Raw genomic sequence first — 22,080 nt, 5'->3', positions numbered from 1 at the left:
TTGATAACATCTTGTTCCATTCATTGAATTGATTTTGATTAAGCTCTATTGGTAGGGTTTGAAAGAGATATAACAGTCTGGGCAGTATATTCATTTTAATAGACTCAATCCTTGAACTGAGACTGAAAAAATGAATCAGGCTCCATCTTGCCACATCTTCCTTAATTTTTTTAAATAAAGGCTGATAATTACATTCTGATAATTTTGCTAAATCTTTTGGCATAATGATGCCCAAGTATTTGAAAGGCTCTGTGTGCCATGCCCAGGGATATCTACTTTCAATTTCTCTTGATGGGCTATTGTTATATGAAAGTAATTGGGTATTATCTATGTTGATCTTGTATCCTGATAATTGACCATATCGTTCGAAGGATTGCATCAGTTTAGGTCAGGAGTATGTTGGTTGCCCTAGATAGATCAAAATGTCATCTGCATAACAAGCCAATTTATTCTCTGTCTCTTTAATAGTAATTCCCCTGATATCTCATTTTGTCTGATGTATTGAGCTAATGGTTCCAGATCTAACGCGAAGAGTAGTGGTGACCATGCACAACCCCCTCTCGTGCCCCTTTCTAGAGTAAGACTATTTGATAAATATCCATTGATTTTAATCCTAGCAGTAGGATTGTCATATAGTGTCTGTATAGTTTTAATAATTGTGTCTTGGAAACCAAATCTATGTAAAACTCTGTAAAGAAAATTCCAATTAAGGCCCCTGCAATTTCAACGCTAGTTTCCTTCAAGGTCCGAGGGAATACCCTTCAGGTCCTGGGGATTTATCTATTCTGATTTGCCTTATCCTTGCAAGCAGAATAAGTGCTACACCTGTCCCTACACCTCCTCCATCACTACAATTCAGGGTCCTAAACAGTCCTTCCAGGTAAGGCAACACTTCACCTGTGAATCTGTTGGTGTCATTTACTGTGCTCAGTGCTCCCACTGTGGTCTCCTATATATCGGTGAGACCCGACATAGATTGGGAGACTGCTTCACCGAGCACCTATGCTCCGTCCACCAGAACAAGCCAGATCTTCCAGTGGCCACCCATTTTAATTCCATTTCCCATTTCCATTCCAATATGTCCATTCATGGCCTCCTTCACTGTCGGGATAAGGCAACACTTAGGTTGGAGGAACAACACCTTATATTCCATTTGGGTAGCCTCCAACCTGATGATATGAACCTAGATTTCTCAAACTTCCGGTAATGCCTCCCCAAAAACACCACCTCCCCGCCATGTTCTCCATTTCCCATCCCTTTTTCCTTCTATCACCTCATCTCACCAATCAACTTCCCAGCTCTTTATTTCATCCCTCCTCTCCAGGTTTTACCTATCACCTGGGTGTTCTCTCTCCCTTCCCCCACCTTTTAAATCTACTCCTCAGCTTTTATTCTTCAGTCCTGCTGAAGGATTTCAGCCCAAAAAGTCGACTGTACTTTTTTTCCATAGATGCTACCCGGTCTGCTGAGTTCCTCCAGCATTTTGTGTGTGTTGCTCGAGTTTCCAGCATCTGCAGATTTCCTCTTGATAGAGGTAGAGCAAATTGCCTTTTAATACCAGCAGTAATGATATGCAATAGAATTGACTACCAGCTGAAGTCAAGGAAACTGAATGTCTGAAGGACAGTACAATGAGCCTAATATGACTTTCGTACTAATTGCCAGAGACAAGTTTCACCTTCTAATTCCCAGCAAACTGATGTAAGGAGCTTCAGTTATTTGGAGAAATCGGCAGCCTTTTTGAAGTTAATACAAAAATTGTTGTTGCTAACTATTTGCAATTAAACTTTTGAAGTATAGTAATATTTGAAATTCTAATGGTTTAGCATTTTGATGAGAAAAAGTAAATTTATATTATTTCTTTAATGTGTACTTCTCTCAGGCAAATTTGTAAAGTTGTTTTCACAGTTTTATTCAACAACTTCTTACTGGGAGAAGGCATATGAATGTATTCAAATCCTTTCTTTTATGGAGTGAAAGAAACCAGGTCAATATATTTTTGGTAATCAATTGTCTCATAGAGAGATTTTATTTCATTTTATCACTGCTGTTTTGTGGAATTTTCCTGTGAACATATTGTCCTGTACGTTCATCTCCATAGCAGGGATTCACTTCCAAAGTAATGAACTAATTCATAGATAAGCTATCATAAGATGCTTTACCAGTCCACACTTCTATACACGCAAGTTTGTACGTACTTACAAAGGACAGCTTATTTTTAGAAGAATAACTTCTTCAATGTTTCTCAATTAACTGCCTAATGTTTGTTATAAATAGACTGAAAGGAGCTTTAGATCACAATTTTCATGTCCTTTGAGTGAGCCAAATTTTGTTACATTCACTATAGTCATGATTGAAGTGGAGCAAAATGCAACTATTTCTGGTAGTTTCCACATAAATCAGAAATAGGATGAGATAGTTTGCTTTACTGATTATCATAGAATGATAAAGGTTGGTTCAGACCTGAAGGGAATTCCTCTTGCCCGTCGAGAAATGCTGTGGAGACTTTTACATCTACCAGGAAGCGCAGATATCTTACACAAAGGACAAAATTCACTCCTCTACTGAAGAGTCAGCCTGGATTATGTGCTTGAGTACTTGGAGTGAGGCTTCAATACATTCTCAAAGATAGCATTGCTAAGATCAATTGCAGTACTTCCAGACAGAATAGTGTCCATACTCCAGTCCCTGCCCCACTACCAATATGTCTAACCTTTTAAAAGATGAAAATACTTACTGGTTTGCTCCCGTATTTTTCTTCCTGCTGCTGATTTTCGTAGAAGACTTCTTCCTGAGCTGAAAAGACTGCTCAGCTCATCAAGTGGGCTGGTGATGGGTCTGGAGATAGTGGAAGAGTAAGGTAGTAGTGACATATTCACTGTGGAGGAAGAAATGTGCTTCCCAGTTTCTGTCCTGCAGCTTTTTACTGGTGACGAAGATAATCTAGCTGAGTTTGTAGATATGGCTCCTCCTTGAAAGGGATTAGGTTTCTGTGATACTTTGGGAACGTCTGTGCTTGAAGCTAATTTTCCCGAATTGGAAAAACAAGATGTAGGAATGTCCGGTGGGAAAATAAAGTGTGAAGTTGGCTTATAGGGTGGAGTTGAAACCAGTGGAAGAGGAGGAGTGGTTGGGGGTGGAGACATCGTTCCTGATACATTGAATACACCCAATCCAGGAGATGTTGGTGGCTTATTTTCTCCTTTTTGATGGCTTGAAAACTGTGGTGATGTGGGTGATGTTTCATCTGACTGCACAGGATAACTCAGATTAGTTTCCAGCACTGGCAACCTTTTAACCTCTAGAGGTGTAAGGGGAGATTCATCAGAGGCAGGGGAACATTGCACTGGTGTTGGAGGGAATACTAGCAAAGGTGGCCTATGTGGAAGGAGGTTTGGAAATGGTGCTGGAATGCCACATACCAGATCTTTGCAGCCGGTCATGATGGGACTGCCCGTTCTAAAATCATCAGTTATTGTTGGAGATTTTCTTTCAGAAGCAGGTGGAGGACAAACTGCCTCATCTAAAAAGTTAGAAGAACTTGAGCTGTCTTCCAGCAAACAGTATTTCATCTCTTCATAAACAGATTCTCCTTGATCAGGACTCTCCATCTCCACCAGATAACTCCGACCTGTCCCTCCGGCTCCACCCATTTCTATATAAACTGGCTCAATGTCATCTTTGTGTGACAGATGGAGACTGAACGCCCCACATTGAGGACTATCAGCTGATGCGGCACGTTGAATAGTTCCAGTACATGGGGCTGCTTTAGTCGTGCAAGTGAATTTAAATGCAAATGGCTTTCTTACATAAATCTCTTCATATGAACCTGTCAGTCTGGTGTTGGGACTTCTTTTAGGCTTTGGTGGAGGAATCTTTTTCATTGTGCTATAATCATCACTATGCGGTCTTGGTTTGCTCAAAACTGTGGAGGAAAGGAATGAAAAGGTTAGGCCAATTTAAAAAGAGCATCTATTCCCTCTTTACTGAAATCTCCATATTTCCTCTAGTGAGTCTGAATAGTACCAGCCTCATAGCATCCTGACCTTGGACACTGTCTCTGTAGAGACTGTACATTTTCCATGTGACTGCATGGGTTTCCTCCCACATCCCATGGTGTGGGAAGGTAATTGTCCCTTCTTTCAAGAGAATGTAAGAGATTCAATGGCACCATTTCAGAAGCAGGCAAACATTTCCATGTCTTGATCAATGATCGCATTTCAATTAAAATCTGCAAACTATCCAGTTATTATCATATTGTTCACAAAGTATGTCTTTCACAAATTGTAGAAGATCATAGAAGTTACTTTATTTCATTTGTATTTTATAAACTGAAGTGATTCAGGAAGTCCTTAGTCCGTGAAAGGCAGTATGAAAATCTATGCCCTTTTTCTCTTTCCTCTCCTGAGGTCTTTGATTATCCTGTAAGCCATTATCATTGAATCAGACAATCACAGGAAGTTTAAAGCACAGAAAAATATCATTAGGCCTATTCCTGACAATTTTAGCCATTGACCTTGGATCTCAAAACAATGTCAGGTGAGTGTAATGGAACATTGTGGCCCATCCAACTCCTGTTTGCATTTGAGCTCCACACCTTTTCAATATCAAGTGTAGAAAGCTGGACTAATTTTCTCCTGCTTGATTAAATTGCCTTGAGAAGATAAATTATTATCATACATGCTCTGAGAAGTAAAGATTAATTTCCAACATTATAAATTTGAGATGTTTTATTTTAACACTTGAGGTTCTGGCTGCAGAGTACTGTATTTGTTAACACGGAATTTGTAAATCTGATGGGAACAAAGGATGTAGGGAATGGCAAGGGTGGAGTGCTGCAGGAGGGATGTGGGACAGGTGGCAGAGAAGAAATGCCAGGTACGGGATGTGGTGCAGGTGAAGACACAATCGATCCTGAGACACCAGGCAAGGCCATTTGATTATTTGATTCCAAACATTTGGTTTATTGATTATTACAGAATTTCTCTCTGGAGTTTCCCACTCTCTTGCCTCTCCCTGTCCCCTTCCCACAGTCAGTCCACAATAGAGACCAGTATCAGAATCTAATCAGGTTTATCATCATTCATATATGTCATGAAAATTACTACGGTACTGCGCAAAAGTCTTAGGCACACTTATATTGCTAGGGTGCCTAAGACTTTTGCACAGAGCTCTTTATCAGCTATCTAGTTATTGTTGTTGTTGATCAGGCCTATTGAGTCACTGTCTATACAGAAGCAGATTGCCAGAACTGTTTTCCCCACAGATACTGCTGCTATACCTGGCTGGATTCAAACTCATGATCATCCACCTTACAGTCCAGTGCTGATGACACTACACCACCAGTTGGCCCAGAAGTTATCTTATGTATTTACAGTTATTGCTTTTTTAATTAATGTGCTCTTTATTTTAATGTATTTTAATTCTGCACTGCATTAGACCCAGAGTAATAATTATATTGTTCTCCTTTACACATGTGTACTGGAAATGACGTTAAATAACCTTGAATCTTGAATGAGGTACATGTTTCATAAATTAAAACTGATTATTCTGATGAGCCAGGTACTCATAGTGTATGAATAATCTCTCCTCTGTTTTACTTCCAGTAGAATATAATATCCTGTCCACTTCAGAATTCACATTTAAACAGAAACAGGATATTCAGTCCAAACGTGAAGAACATCTACTATTAAAAATAATTCCCTTTAGGTCCAATATAGACCACTAGAATTGATGTAGCTCAGATATTGATTTGTTTTCCATAATGCCTATGGTAGAGCTTTTGATGGAAGGTGACTGGGAAAAAATACAAAACAATGGACATTTTGCTTAAAATAATTGTGAATAATGATAACATTCAATTCTCAAGCAGAAAAATGTGAATGCTATCATAGTTTACATTAACTTCAAAAGAGACCTATGATCATCCACTTGTGTTGTTTGATTTTGGAGCAGTTTGTCAATGTGGTGAATGTTTGAAATGGAAACCTTTCTTGTGCCCCCACTGGCTTTGAAGCAAAACCAACGCACACACAAAAAAACAGCACGCTCCAATAAAGAGCACTAGACAAAAATCACCTTCAGCTGTACTTTTGTTGTCATTTGGGTTTGCATTAATTACTGACCAGACCATAGCTTCTAAGATTATTTACTTTATACTAAGCCCACATCTTGTAATACGCAGGTTGAACCTAAGGCTTTTGTTTGAGTTAATTCATAAATTTTAGTATAATCAGGCAAAGAAAAACACAAGTACAGTTGAAGTCAGAAGTTTACATACACTTAGGTAGAATTCATTAAAACTAATTGTTTAACCACTCCGCAGATTTTATATTAGCAAACTATAGTTTTGGCAAGATGTTGAGAACATCTACTTTGTGCATGACATGAGTAATTTTTCCAACAATTGTTTACAGATGATTATTTCACTCTTAATTGACTATATCTCAATTCCAGTGAGTCAGAAGTTTACAAACAAAATCAAATCAGCCAAGACCTCAGAGAAAAAAAATTGTGGATCTCCACAAGTCTGGTTCATCGTTGGGAGCAACTTCCAAATGCCTGAAGGTACCATGCTCATCTGTACAAATAATAGTACACACGTATAAACACCATGGGACCACACAGCCGTCATACCACTCAGGAAGGAGACACATTCTGTCTCCTAGAGATGAATGTACTTCAGCGCAAAAAGTGCAAATCAATCCCAGAATAACAGCAAAGGACCTTGTAAAGATGCTGGAGAAAACAGGTAGACAAGTATCTATGTCCACAGTAAAACGAGTCCTATATCGACATAACCTGAAAGGCTGCTCAGCAAGGAAGAAGCCACTGCTCCAAAACCGCCATAAAAAAGCCAGACTACAGAAGCAAGTGCACATGGGGACAAAGATCGCGCTTTCTGGAGAAATGTCCTCTGGTCTGATGAAACAAAAATTGAACTGTTTGGCCATAATGACCATCATTATGTTTGGAGAAAAAAGGGTGAGGTTTGCAAGCTGAAGAGCATGATCCCAACCATGAAGCATGGGGGTGGCAGCATCATGTTGTGGGGATGATTTGCTGCAGGAGGGACTGGTGCACTTCACAAAATAGATGGCATCATGAGGAAGGAAAATAATATGGATATACTGAAGCAACATCTCAAGACATCAGCCAGGAAGTTAAAGCTTGGTCGCAAATGGGTCTTCCAAATGGACAATGGCCCCAAGCATACCTCCAAAGTTGTGGCAAAATTGCTTAAGGACATCAAAGTCAAGGTATAGGAGTGGACATCACAAAGCCCTGACCCCAATCCGATAGAAAATTTGTGGGCAGAACTGAAAAAGCATGTGCCAGCAAGGAGGCCTACAAACCTGATTCAATTACATCAGTTCTGTCTGGAGAAATGAAACAAAATTCTAACCCACTGGGAATATGATGAAAGAAATAAAAGCTGAAATAAATCATTCTCTCTACTATTATTCTGACATTTCACATTCTTAAAATAAAATAGTGATCCTAACTGACCTAAGAGGGAACGTTTTCTAGGATTAAATGTCAGCTATTGTGAAAAACTGAGTTTAAGTGTATTTGGCTAAGGTGTGTGTAAACTTCTGATTTCAACTGTACATATGACAGAAATTAAGCTGTTCTAAAATATTGGTCAGATAATATCATTGTGGAGCTGATGTCTGGGAATCTCAGGAATTTTGCTGATTCATTTGACTTAATATTTCAATGTACGAATGAAAAAGTAACATTTTGACCAGTTGAAACCAATAAAATCTTAAAGGATGAAGAAAGGTGTCAATAATAGGATAACAAAACCTTAACACTGCTTCAAGTCAAGTCAACTTTTATTGTCATTTCGACCATAGCAGCTGTTATAGTGCATAGTAAAAATGAGACAATGTTTTTCAGGACCATGGTGTTACATGACACAGTACAAAAAACTAGACTGAACTACATAATAAAAAAGACACGAAGAAAGCTACACTAGACCACAGACCTACCCAGGACTGCATAAAGTGCACAAAAACAGTGCAGGCATTACAATAAATAATAAACAGGACAGTAGGGCAAGGTGTCAGTCCAGGCTTCAGGCATTGAGGAGTCTGATAGCTTGGGGGAAGAAACTGTTACATAGCCCTTTACAAAGTAAAGGAAGAAAATGTAAAACAAAAGGAACAAGTACATGGAGAAAATAGAACCACCAATCAAGAAGACAGAGGGAAGCTGAAACTCCACTGGAAGGAGCAAGATGGGAAATGAAAGTACAAGGAGGAGAATCTGATTTTGACCAGCAGATTAACATTGGAGAAAACATGTCAGATTGTACTAATCACCTCAGTGCTGGTGTGTGTGTGTGTGTGTGTGTGTGTGTGTGTGTGTGTGTGTGTGTGTGTGTGTGTGTGTGTGTGTGTGTGTGTGTGTGTGTGTGTGTGTGTGTGTGTGTGTGTGTGTGTGTACCAAAACATAGTAAAGCCATTGAGGATTGAATTATATTGCAGTCACTGAAAGAGGCTTTGAATTCACCATAAGTCATGTGTGTTAAATTCTGCTGAAAATTACCTTGAGGTTTAAAACATTAATTGCCTGAGCTGCAGAATAATTGTAGCACTTTACTGTTTTCAGTCCAAATGACCAAAACCTGTAATATTTTTCTGCTGGGTCACGGAGACATGTTACTTTGTTGTATGTACGTCTATCAACTTGAGCCTCCGTCACAATGACCAATTATTGGTTTCACACTCCATCTGCTTGAGTATTTCTACTGAGTTAAAATGCCAAGTGTCATTAGACTAATGTCCAGTTAGATATTATGCTTTCAAACCCTAGGATTACTCCCAAAACAAAACTTACTGGTGAGATGCCATTAGATTATTGAATGTTATCTTAGTGATATTTGGAAGGCAAAATTGTAAAAGGGTCTTTCTTTGTAGCAGATCAGAGGTGAGGTGAGATGAGAGATGATGTGTCAAATCTATTTTACATCAATAAAATAATACATCTTACTGGTGTCAATGATCTATATAACTCTAAGATTTCATCATTGAGTAGCAGATTTGAAGGTATCCTTAGATCTATTGGCATCACAGGGGACAAGGTACCTAAAGACCCACACTCAGTGATTTAGGAACAAATTCTTCTCCTCCACTGTCAAAGTTCTGAACAATCTACGAACCCATGAACACTACTTTTGTTTTATTTTTGCAATACTTAGTAATGTTGTAATGTTTAGTAATTTACACTATACTGCAAGACAAATAATGTTGTGACCTGCTAGTCAGTAGTAATAAACCTGTTTCTGAATCTACTTTTGGACAACATTGTACTTGCTACAAATTTCAAGTAAAAATCAAAGGCAAAGAACTGCAGCTTATGGCACAGATAACTACTCCAAGGTTTTACAAACATGAGAAAATCTGCAGATGCTGGAAATCCAAAGCACACACACACAGTACTGGAGGAACTCAAGCAGGACAGGCAGCATCTGTAGAAAAGATTAAACAGTCAAAGTTTTTAGCCGAAACCCTTCATCAGGATTGGGAAAAAGGATGAGAAGTCAGTGTAAGAAGGTGGGGGGAAGGGAGGAAGAAATACAAGATGGTAGGTGATAAGTGAAACCAGTTTGTATGTGTTACTCCAAAGTTTTGTGTTCTTGTGTTCTGTGTCATTTGTTTTAAAGGTCAGATATCAAAAGGAATTGTTTAGACAGAGAGGGGGAGGGTGTAACATCAAATATTAAAGATCGCAAAGGGAAAATATTGATTCTTTGTGTAGAAACAATGCACACAAGGATTCACATTTTAGGGGAGTAGGATACGTCAAATGGAGGAGGTAAAATTCTAATGCAAACTCAGAATCAGAAAAATGCAGTGGATGAGTGTGAGGAACACTAGTATGGAAAGCTAGTGTTGGAAGAGAGAAGCAAATGCATTTTTTAGCTGCAACAAATAAGTAGTTGTGAGAAATTGCAAACTACAGAATGCGATGTTAGCAAACTGTGTTAATAGATACAATTTTGATATACTGATTGCATGGCAGGAGAATTGGAATATGAAGAACATAATTTGAAAATGTATGAGAAATCATTATTAAATATTACCTAGGGCGGATCAGTAGCACAGCTAGTAGAACTGCTGTCTCACAGCTCTAGTAATTTGGGTTCAAGTCCTGACATCTGATGGTGCACTTTGTGGAGTGTACATAATATCCATGTGACAATGTGGGCTTTCTATGGGTGATCTCAATTCACTTACATCTCTTAGATGTGTAGGTTGTACATTGATGGCTTAATTGGCTATAATAAATTGCTTATGGTGTCAAATTGAGTGGCATGAAAAGAATCAGGGGTACAATAGGAATGGGGGGGGAAATGAACTGGAGTAGTGTAGATGAGTGCTTGATGGTTGGCATGAAGAGCCTGCTTTTGCATTGTACAACTCCATTTCTTCACACTTATCATTCATGGTGCTCAGGTTAAAAGTGATATGGAAGAAAATTTAGATACAACTTTGGAAAAATAGTTGGATATAAAATTAAGAGGAAACAAATTGTGGATTATGGATAAAAAGCAGAGTAATAGGAACACTGGAGGACTCTTTCAAAGAATCAATCAGTTTTACAGACTACCCCTTTGCTTCACAACTCTATTATTCCTCTGTACTTTGGGAGATGGCACAGATGGCACTTTATTTCTTCTCAAACCCAAAGTTCAATTTAAGTTTTTACCCATTGCTGAAACTCATTGATAAGACTATAATATTAGACATAGGATCAGAATTAAGCCATTCAGCCCACCAAGTCTGCTCTGTCATTCCATCATAGCTGATCTTGGATCCCAATCAACACCATACACCTGCCTTCTCGCCATACCCTTTGATGCTGTGATCGATCAGGAAACGATCAAATTCTACCTTAAATATACCTATGGACGGCCTCCACCCAAGTCTGTGCTAGAACATTCTATATATTTACTACTCTCTGGCTGTTCTAAAGGGTGACACCTCAATTTTGAGGCTGTGCCTGCTAGTTCTGAAAACATCTTCTCCACATTCTTGCAAACCTTGTGTGGATTATTACCCTTCATTAAAACCTGTGTGGATGGGTGTGTTCCCACCATAGAAAACATCTTCTCCACATTCAGCTTATCTAGTCCTTTCAACAGATTTCAATGAGATTCCCCCGCAATCTTCTAATTTCCAGTGAGTACTGGCCCAAAGCTGAAAAATGCTCCTTATATGTTGATCCCTTCATTCCCGGAATCATCCTTGTGAACCTCCTCTGAACCCTCTCCAATGACAATACATCCTTTCTGAGATAAATGGCCCAAAACTGTTGACAATACTCCAGTTGCAGCCTGACTGGTGTCTTATAAAGGCTCAGCATTATCTCCTTGCTTTTATATACTATTCCCCTTGAAACAATTGCCAACATGCATTTACCTTCTTTACCACAGACTCAACCTGTAAATTAACCTTCTGGGAGTCTTGCACAAGGACTCCTAAATCACTCTGCACCTCTGATGTTTGAACCTTCTCTCCATTTAGATAATAGTCCACACTATTTTTCCTTTTACCAAAATGTGTTATCATACTTTTCCCTACACTGTATTTCATCTGCGATTTTTTTGCCCATTCCTCCAATTTGTCTGTCCTGCTTCAATCACATTGCTTCCTCAGCACTTCTTACCCCTCCACCTATCTTCATATCATCCGCAAACATTGCTCACAAAGCCATCAATTCCATTATCTAAATCACTGACAAACAATGTGAAGAGTCGGAGCCGACTTAACACCTGAACAACAACTTAGAATGGCAACATTATGACAATCGTATTTAGATAGAAATTAGAATGCAAAATGTGCAGGTTGGTTTCCCATTTGGTTTGACACTTAACTTGAGTTCAGCCCTGAAGGCAAAAGATTCTAACTATTCCCACCAAACTCCTTGACATCGCTCACCAAATTCTGATATCCTTTGAATTCTGTTTTGAATTGGTAGACTGGACTGCATTCAGGGATTTATCTTCGAACCTGGATGAGTATGCTGCAGTTGTTACTGACTTCATTAAAACCTGTGTGGAGAATGTGCGCCTACAAAGATTTACTGTACATTCCCAAACCAAAAGCCGTGGATGAACCAGGAGGTATGTTGTCAGCTGAAGGCTAGATCTGTGGTATCTGTGACCCAGGCCTGCACCAGAAAATCAGCTATGATTTGTGGAGGGCTATTTCAAATGAAATTGCAACATCAAATGTATAACAATTCTGGCAGGGTTTGCAAGATATTGTGTCATACAAAGCGAAACCCAATAGCATGAATGGCAGCGATGCTTCACTACCAGATAAACTCAACACCTTCTATGCCTGCTTTGAAAGGTAGAATATAATTACAACTGTGAAGATCCCTGCTGCACCTGATGACCATGTGATCTCCGTCTCAAAGGTCAATGTTAGACTGTCTTTAAAGAGGGTGAACCCTGGCAAGGCATAAGATCCCAATGGAGGACATGGTAAGACTCTGAAAACCTGTGCCAACCAACTGGCGGAAGTATTCAAGGAAATTTTCAACCTCACTGTTATTGGTGGAAGTTTCCACCTGCTTCAAAAAGGCAACAATTATACCAGTGCCCTAAGAAGAATAACGTGAGCTGTCTTAATGACTATTGCTTGGTAGCACTCACACCTACAGTGATGAAATACTTGAGAGGTTAGTCATGACTTGACTGAACTCCTGCCTCGGCAAGGACCTGGACCCATTGCAATTTGCTATCACTACAATAGGTCAATGGCAGATGCTATCTCAATGGCTCTTCACATGGCTTTAGACTACCTTGACAACTCAAACACCTATGTCAGGATACTATTCGACTATAGCTCAGCATTTAATACCATCATTCCCATAATTCTGCTTGAGAAGTTACAAAACCTGGGCCTCTGTACCTCCCTCTACAATTGGATCCTTGACTTCCTAACCAGAAGGTGTGGATTGGGGATAACATCTCCTCCTTGCTGACTATCAACACTGGTGCACATCAGGGGTGTGTGCTTACCCCACTCTCGATACCAATGACTGTGTGGCTAGGCATAGCACAAGTACCATCTATAAATTTGCTGATGATACAACCATTGTTGGTAGAATCTCAGATGGTGACGAGAGTGAGCACAGGGGTGAGATATGCCAACTAGTGGAGAGGTGTTGCAGCAACAACTTTGCACTCAACGTCAGTAAGATGAAAGAGCTGATTGTGGAGTTTAGGAAGGGCAAGACGAAGGAACACATACCAATCCACATAGAGGGATCAGAAGTGGAGAGAGTGAGCAGTTTCAAGTTCCTGAGTGTCAAGATCTCTGAGGACCTAACCTGGTCTCAACATATCTATACTTCATTAGGAGTTTGAAGAGATTTGGTATGTCAACAAATATACTCAAAAACTTCTATAGATGTACCGTGGAGAGCATTCTGACTGTCTGGTATGGGGGTGGGGTCAAATGAAGGATCAAATGAAGCTACAGAGGGTTGTAAATTTAGTCAGCTCCATCTTGGGTACTAGCCTACAAAGTACCCAGGACATCTTCAAGAAGTGCTGTTTCAGAAAGGCAGCATCTATTATTAAGGACTTTCAGCACCTGGGGCATGCCCTTTTCTCATCAGGTAGGTGGTATAGAAGTCTAAAGGCACACACTCAGCTTCATTCCCTCTGCCATCCGATTCCTAAATGGATATTGAACCCTTGAATGCTATGCCACTTTTTTAATTTATATTGTTTTTTTTGCATGATTTTAATCTATTCAACATACACATACAGAAATTTATTTATTTATTTGCTTATTGTTTGATTTTTCTTCTTGGATTGAACTGCTGCTGCTAAGTTAGCAAGTTTCATGACACACGCCAGTGATAATAAACCTGATTCTGATCGTTCATAGATTTTCATTTGAATTTTTTAGAGGATTGTTAAAGTAAAAAAATTCAGATAATCTGATGAAAAATGGCAAATGGAAATTATAGCATGACTTAAGTTGTCAAATTGTTTGAACAAATTAATAACAATTTAAACGAAGATATTGAAAACCCGAAATTCTGCAAAATCGGCCTAGAATTGTTACACGCAACTGAGATTTTAGAATCAGGTGCTGATCTTTTTGTACTTATTGGTCTGATGATGTAGATATATTGTGAGTTGAGTAAATTTTCTTTGTTATTGTATTGGGCTTGCTGACCGCAAAGTTCCAAATGCAAATGGAAACCTTAAGCCCTGTATAATACATGTTTTTTAAAATCACAGCAAGAGGTGGAGAGGGAAGAGATAAAAGAAGCTCAGAGAGAAGCTGTTTTTTTTTAACTGATCGCAGTAAAGAGGCTATGCGCAGGCACGTGACGCAGCCCACCAAAGGTTTAAAAAGAAAGACTGCCATATACAGCAGCCATCGTCAGAGTGGACTGAGGTAGAGTGGGTCGGCTTTGGCTCCATCAGGCTTTGGCAAGAACAGGCAGAGGCGAGGTTTGAACGGGGCACAACTGCGCAAGTGTGTGAAAGTCAGCGGGAGAATTTAAATAGCGAGCAGAGGCTCAGTACGAGCTTCCCTCCAGGTGAGGTAAGGCCGGGTAAGCTCCTTTAATTAATCTAATTAGCTTAGGAGTAGGTAATGGAGGCAGCAGTTAGGGCAGTTGAGTGCTCCATTTGCAGTATGTGGGAAGTCAGGGCGAACACTGTTGTCCCTCATGACCACACCTGCAAAAGGTGCATCCAGCTGCAGCTCCTGACAAACCGTGTTAGGGGACTGGAGCTGGAGCTGGATGAACTTCGGATCATTCGGGAGGCAGAGGCAGAAATAGACAGGAGTTTCAGGGAGATAGTCACCCCTAGGAGTCAGGAGACAGGTAGTTGGGTGACTGTCAGGAGAGGGAAGAGACAGGAAGAGCAGAGCACCCCGGTGGCCATTCCCATCAACAATAAGTATACTGTTTTGGATTCTGTTGGTGGGGACGACCTACCAGGGACAAGTTGCAGTGGTTGCATCTCCGGCACTGAGACTGGACCCTCAGCTCAGAAGGGAAGGACGGCCAAGAGGAGAGCAGGAGCGATAGGGGATTCGATAGTTAGGAAGACAGATGGGAGGTTCTGTGGAAGAGATCGAGAATCCTGGTTGGACTGTTGACTCCCTGGTGCCAGGGTCCACGATATCTCGGATTGAGTTCTCAGTATTCTCAAGAGGGAGGATGAGCAACTGGATGTCGTGCTCCATGTAGGGACCAATGACATGGGTAGGAAGAGTGAGGAGTTCCTGAAAGGTGAGTTTAAGGAGCTGGGTGCCAAGTTAAAGGACAGGACCTCCAGGATAGCAAAATCATGATTGCTACCGGTGCCACGTACAGGTGGGTTTAGAAATAGTAAGATAGTGCAGATCAACACGTAGCTGAAGACATGGTGCAGGAGGGAGGGCTTCAGATTTATAGATAATTGGGCAGTTTTCCAGGGAAGATGGGACCTGTTCCGGCTGGATGGTTTACATCTGAACAGGAGGGGGACAAATATTCTTGCAGGTAGGTTTGCTAGAGAGGCTCCAGTGGATTTCAACTAGATACGAGGGGGGAGGGGAACCAGAGTGTAGGAACAGATGTATGGGAGAAGGAAGAAAAAGAAGACAGTAAAGTTCTTTGTACTGTTAGAGATAAACAGAGAGGAAGAGGTGGAGAATTTCTTAAATGCATTTATTTTAATGCTAGGAGCATTGTAAGAAAGGTGGATGAGCTTACAGCATGGATTGATACCTGGAAATACGATGTTGGAGCTATTAGTGAAGCATGGTTGCAGGAGGGGTGTGATTGGCAACTAAATATTCTTGGATTTCATTGCTTCAGGTGTGATAGAATCGGAGGGACAAGAGGAGGAGGTGTTGTGTTGCTGGTCAGAGAAAATATTACGGCAGTGTTCTGGCAGGGTAGATTAGAGGGTTTTATCTAGGGAGGCTATTTGGGTGGAATTGAGGAATAGGATAGGTGTAGTAACACTTATAGGGGTGTATTATAGACCACCTAATGGGGAGCGAGAATTGGAGGAGCAAATTTGCAAGGAGATAGCAGATATTTGTAGTAAGCACAGGGTTGATATTGTGGGAGATTTGTATTTTCCACACATAGACTGGGAAGCCCATACACTAAAAGGGATGGATGGTTTGGAGTTTGTAAAATATGTGCAGGATAGTTTTTTGCAGCAATACATAGAGGTACCAACTAGAGAAGGGGCAGTGTTGGATTTCCTGTTAAGGAATGAAATAGGTGACGGAGGTATGTGTTGGGGAGCACTTAGGGTCCACTGATCACAATGCCATTAGTTTCAATATAATTATGGAGAAGGATAGGACTGGACCCAGGGTTGAGATTTTTGATTGGAGAAAGGCTAACTTTGAGGCAATGCAAAATGATTTAGAAGGAGTGGATTGGGACAATTTGTTTTATGGGAAGGATGTAATAGATAAAGGTGAAATTTTGAGGGTGCAGAATCTTTATGTTCCTGCTAGGTTGAAAGGAAAGGTAAAAGTTTAAGAGAGCCATGGTTTTCAAGGGATATTGTAAACTTGGTTAGGAAAAAGAGCGATATCTACAATAAATATAGGCAGCATGAAGTAAATGAGGTGCTCGAGGAATATAAAGAATGTAAGAAAATTCTTAAGAAAGAAATTAGAAAAGCTAAAAGAAAATACAAGGTTGCTTTGGCAAGTAAGGTGAAAATACATCCAAAGGGTTTCTACAGTTATATTAATAGCAAAAGGATACTGTTATATTAATAGCAAAAGGATACTGAGGGATAAAATTGGTCCCTTAGAGAATCAGAGTGGACACCTATGTGTGGAGCTGAAAGAGGTGGGGGAGATTTTGAACAATTTCTTTTCTTCGGTATTCACTAAGGAGAAGTTTATTGAATTATGTAAGGTAAGGGAAATGAGTAGGAAAGTTATGGAAACTATGACGATTAAAGAGGAGAAAGTGCTGGCACTTTTAAGGAATATAAAAGTAGATAAGTCTCCGGGTCTTGACAGGATATTCCCTAGGACCTTGACAGAGGTTAGTGTAGAAATAGCAGGGGCTCTGACAGAAATATTTCAATTGTCATTAGAAACAGAGATGGTGCTGGAGGATTGGTGTATTGCTCATGTGCTTCAATTGTTTAAAAAGGGTTCTAAGAGCAAACCTAGCAATTATAGGCCTGTCAGTTTGACGTCAGTGGTGGGTAAATTAATGGAAAGTATTCTTAGAGACTGTATATATAATTATCTGGATAGACAGGGTCTGATTAGGAACAGTCAACATGGATTTGTGCGTGGAAGGTCATGTTTGACAAATTTTATTGAATCTTTTGAAGAGATTACTAGGAAAGTTGATGAGTGTAAAGCAGTGGATGTTGTCTATATAGACTTCAGTAAAGCCTTTGACAAGGTTCTGCATAGAAGGTTAGTTAGGAAGTTTCAATCGTTAGGTATTAATATTGAAGTAGTAAAATGGATTCAACAGAGGCTGGATGGGAGATGCCAGAGATTAGTGGTGGATAACTGTTTGTCAGATTGGAGGCCGGTGACTAGTGGTGTACCTCAGGGATCTGTACTGGGTCCAATATTGTTTGTCATATACATTAATGATCTGGATGATGGGGTGGTAAATTAGATTAGTAAGTATGCAGATGATACTAAGTTAGGTGGCGTTGTGGATAATGAAATAGGTTTTCAAAGTTTGCAGAGAGATTTAGGCCAGTTAGAAGAGTGGGCTGAAAGATGGCAGATGGAGTTTAATGCTGATAAGTGTGAGGTGCTACATTTTGGTAGGAATAATCCAAATTGGACATACATGGCAAATGGTAGGGCATTGAATGCAGTAGAACAGAGTGATCTAGGAATAATGGTGCATTGTTCCCTGAAGGTGGAATCTCATGTGGATAAGGTGGTGAAGAAAGCTTTTGGTATGTCTGCCTTTATAAATCAGGGCATTGAGTATAGGAGTTGGGATGTAATGTTAAAATTGTACAAAGACCAAATTGTAAGACCAAATTTGGAGTATTGTGTACAGTTCTGGTCACTGAATTATAGGAAAGATGTCAACAAAATAGAGAGAGTACAGAGAAAATTTACTAGAATGTTACCTGGGTTTCAGCACCTAAGTTACAGGGAAAGATTGAAGAAGTTAGCTCTTTATTCTTTGGAGCGTAGAAGGTTGAGGGAGGGCTTGATAGAGGTATTTAAAATTATGAGGGGGATAGATAGATAGATAGATAGATAGATAGATAGATAGATAGATAGATAGATAGAGTTGACCTGGATAGGCTTTTTCCATTGAGAGTAGGGGAGATTCAAACAAGAGGACATGAGTTGAGACTTAGGGGGCAAAAGTTTAAGGGTAACATAAGGGGGAATTTTTTACTCAGAGAGTGGTAGCTGTGTGGAATGAGCTTCCAGTAGAATTGGTAAAGGCAGGTTTGGTATTGTCATTTAAAGCAAAATTGGATAGGTATATGGACAGAAAAGGAATGGAGGGTTATGGGCTGAGTGCAGGACAGTGCGAGTAGGTGAGTGTATGAAGGGCCGAGACAGCCTGTTTCCATGCTGTAATTGCTATATGGTTATATGGTTTTAATATAAATAGCCATGGGTACCCTCATTAAAGGGAGGTTTAATTTCAACTACCCAATCTTCAAAGACTAGTTCACTTCCCTGTATATTTTCCATGGAAAGTTTAGCTGCTAATATCCACTATTTCAGTGGCAGGTTCTTCCTCTCTACCAAGGAGAAGATACTGCCAGCTAACAAAGAAGTTTAAAACATCATTCAATTATTTTCAGTGATACGTATTTAAATCCAAACACCATTCTTAAAACACATATAAAACTCATAGAAGATTTTTATCATAAAAGACTTCCAAATTACCTATATTTTCTAAAGCACAATAGATTTCCAAAGCACAGTTATAATTCCTTTGAGCTAAAACTACATATTCCGATTTACAGATGTATCGGTCAACTGCCACAGAAATCGAAAGCAGGGGAATGGGCTCTAGTTCACCCCCTGTTTCTTTCATGCTCTTGATTTTCCTTACCTGATTACTAATAAGCCTGAATTGATCTCTTCATTTTCATAGTTTCTTTATCACTGGTGTGCCATTACACACCAGAGATATTCCCTCAAATGCCCATTTAACACAAATGGTCTAAAAGCTTCCTGGAGATACAGTTCCCAGCTATTTACAATTAATGCTGTGAAGCTAACATTATGGGTACACAAACCTTCCAGTGTATTAATAGATCAGTTATCAGGGAGCTTAAGGTAAAAAAAACCCTTAAGAGGCAGAGATCACAATATGATTGAGTTAAACTTGATATGTGATAGGGAGAAAGTAAAGTCTGACGTAGCAGTGTTTCAGTGGAGTAAAGGAAATTAAAATGGTATGAGAGAGGAGCTTGCCAAAGTAAATTGGAAGGAGATGCTGGCAGGGATGACAGCAGAGAAGCAATTGTGTGAGTTTCTGGGAAAAATGACAAAGGTGCAGGACAGATACAGTTCAAAAATGGCAAAATAGTACAACCATGGCTGACAAGGGAAGTCAAAACCAATGTAAAAACAAAAGAGAAGGTATGCATCAAAGTGAAAACTAGTGGGGAGATAGAGGATTCGGAAGCTTTTAAAAACCTACAGAGAGCAACTAAAAGAATCATTAGAAGAGGAGAAAAAGCAACATTAAGGTGCATAGTAAAAGCTTTTTCATGTATGTAAAAAATAAAAGAGAGTTGAGAGTGGATTTAGGACTGCTAGAAAATGAGGATGGAGAAATAATAATGGGGACAAGAAGATGGCAGATGAACTAAGTGAGTATTTTGTATCAGTCTTCACTGAGGAAGATACTAGCAGTGTGCCAGATGTTGAAGAGTGTGAGGGAAGAGAAATGAGTGCAGTTACTATTAAAAGGGAGAAGGTGCTTAAAAATCTGAAAGACCTGAGGGTACATAAGTCACCCAGACTAGATGAACTGCATCATAGGGTTATGACTGTGGAGGCATTAGTAATATTTTTTTCAAATTCATTGAACTCTGGCATGGTGCCAGAGGACTGAAAAATTTCAAATGTCACTCCACTCTTTAAGAAAGGAGGAAGGCAGCTGAAAAGAAATTATAGACCAGTTACCCTGACCTCAGTGGTTGGGAAGAGTCAATTGTTAAGGATGAGGTTATGGAGCACTTGGTGACAGGGGACAAAATAGGACAAAGTCAGCACGATTTCCTTAAGGGAAAATCTTGCCTGACAACCCTGTTGGAATTCATAGAAGAGAATACAAGTAGGATAGATAAAGGGGACGTGGTGGATGTTGTACATTTGGACTTTCAGAAGGCCTTTGACAAGGTATTGTACATAAGGCTGCTTACAAAGTTAAGATTCCATGGGTTTACAGGAAAGTTACTGGCATGGTTAGAGCTCTGGCTAGTTGTTAGGAGATAGTGATGGAGAATAAAAGGATCCTTTTCTGGTTGGCTGCCAGTGACTAGTGGTGTTTCACAGGGGTCAGTGTTGATACCACATCTTTTTATGTTGTATATCAATGATTTAGATGATGAAATAGATGGCTTTGTTGCCAAGTTTGCAGATGATATGAGGATTGATGGAGGGGCAGGTAATTTTGAGGAAACAGGTAGGCTGCAGAAGGACTTAGACAAATCAGCACTGTTGACTAGAAAGTGACAAGTGATATACAATGTTGAAAAACATATGGTGATGCTATTTGGTAGTAGAAATAAATGCGCAGACTATGTTCTAAATGGGGAGAAAATCCCGAAGTCTGAGATACAAAGGGACTTGGGGGTCCTTGCACAGAACACCATAAAGGTTAACTTGCAGGTAGAGTCAGTGGTGATGAAGGCAAATGCAATGACAGCATTCATTTCAAGAAGTCGCGAATACAAGAGCAGGGATGTGATGCTGAGGCTTTTTAATGCACTGGTGAGTACTCACCTTGAGTATTGTGAACAGTTCTGGGCCCCTCATTTTAGAGAGATGTGTTAACAATGGAGAGGGTCCAGAGGAGGTTCAGAAGGATGGTTCCTGAATGAAAGAGTTATCATATGAGGAATGTTTGTTGGCTCTGGGTCTGTACTAGCTGGAATCCAGAAGGATGGTTGGGGGGGGGGGGGGGGAGGGAAATCACATTGAAACCTTTCAAATGTTGAAAGGCCTAGAAAGAGTAGATGTAGAAAGGATGTTTCCCTTGATGGGTGTGTCTAGGTCAAGAGGGCACTGCTTCAAGATAGAGGGATGTCCATTTAAAACAGAGATGCTAAGAAATTTCTTTAGCCCGAGGGTGGTGAATTTGTGGAATTTGTCACCACGTGCAGCTGTAGGGGCCAGATCGTTGGGTGTATTTAAGGCAAAGATTGATAGGTTCTTGATTGGATATGGTATCAAAAGTTATGGGGAGAAGGCTGGGAAATGGGGTTGAGGAGGGGGAAAAAGGATCATCCATGAATGAATGGCGGAGCAGACTCAATGGGTCAAATGACCTAATTCAGCTCCAAAATTTATGGTTATTGATATACTAAGTGATTGTCTCAACCTGGTTTGCTGGCTTCCTTAAACTAAGCAACCTAGTCTGTTTTGAAACAAGCACTAAATATTGCAGAAATTCAGCAGGTCATGCAGCATCTGTGGAGGGAAATGAACAGTTGGCGCTTCAGCCTGAAACAGCGACTGTTCTAGATGTGTTGTTCCAGATTTCCAGCATCTTCAACTCTCTTATGACTTTCAGTTTGACTGTCTATTAATTTATCTGTCATTCATTAATTTATTTCTCCCTAAGCCTTCACCAGAAAATTTATTTTTTTATGAGTGAACCTTCTGTTCCTCATTAACATAAACTGAATTCTCACCCAGTTTTGCTTTGTCAACAATCTATTCCAACTCGGTCCTTGAGGACTAAACAGCACTTTGGAGTGATTCTGAATTTCCAATTCTGTTTTGCAGTTCTGAATGCCATTTTCTTCCTTCTAATAGGAGCATGGTTGGAAAATGGGCACAAGAAGAGAACAACCTCTCCACTCACCACTAAAGAGAGCATCCA

At 39.9% G+C, this 22,080-nt stretch overlaps 1 protein-coding gene across 1 annotated transcript in view; it reads right to left on the bottom strand.

The window, feature by feature from the left end:
- myo16 (myosin XVI) overlaps positions 1-22,080 on the bottom strand; it is a 502,924-nt gene that overhangs the window by 12,606 nt on the left and 468,238 nt on the right. Inside the window, exon 31 of the mRNA XM_059963452.1 lies at positions 2,738-3,925. Within this exon, the coding sequence (XP_059819435.1) occupies positions 2,738-3,925 (1,188 nt within the window). The remainder of the gene's footprint in view (positions 1-2,737; positions 3,926-22,080) is intronic.

This window comes from Hypanus sabinus, chromosome 3 (genome assembly GCF_030144855.1).
Source record: "Hypanus sabinus isolate sHypSab1 chromosome 3, sHypSab1.hap1, whole genome shotgun sequence".
NCBI classification, from domain to species: domain Eukaryota; kingdom Metazoa; phylum Chordata; class Chondrichthyes; order Myliobatiformes; family Dasyatidae; genus Hypanus; species Hypanus sabinus.
This window is presented reverse-complemented; position numbering and strand designations above follow the sequence as displayed.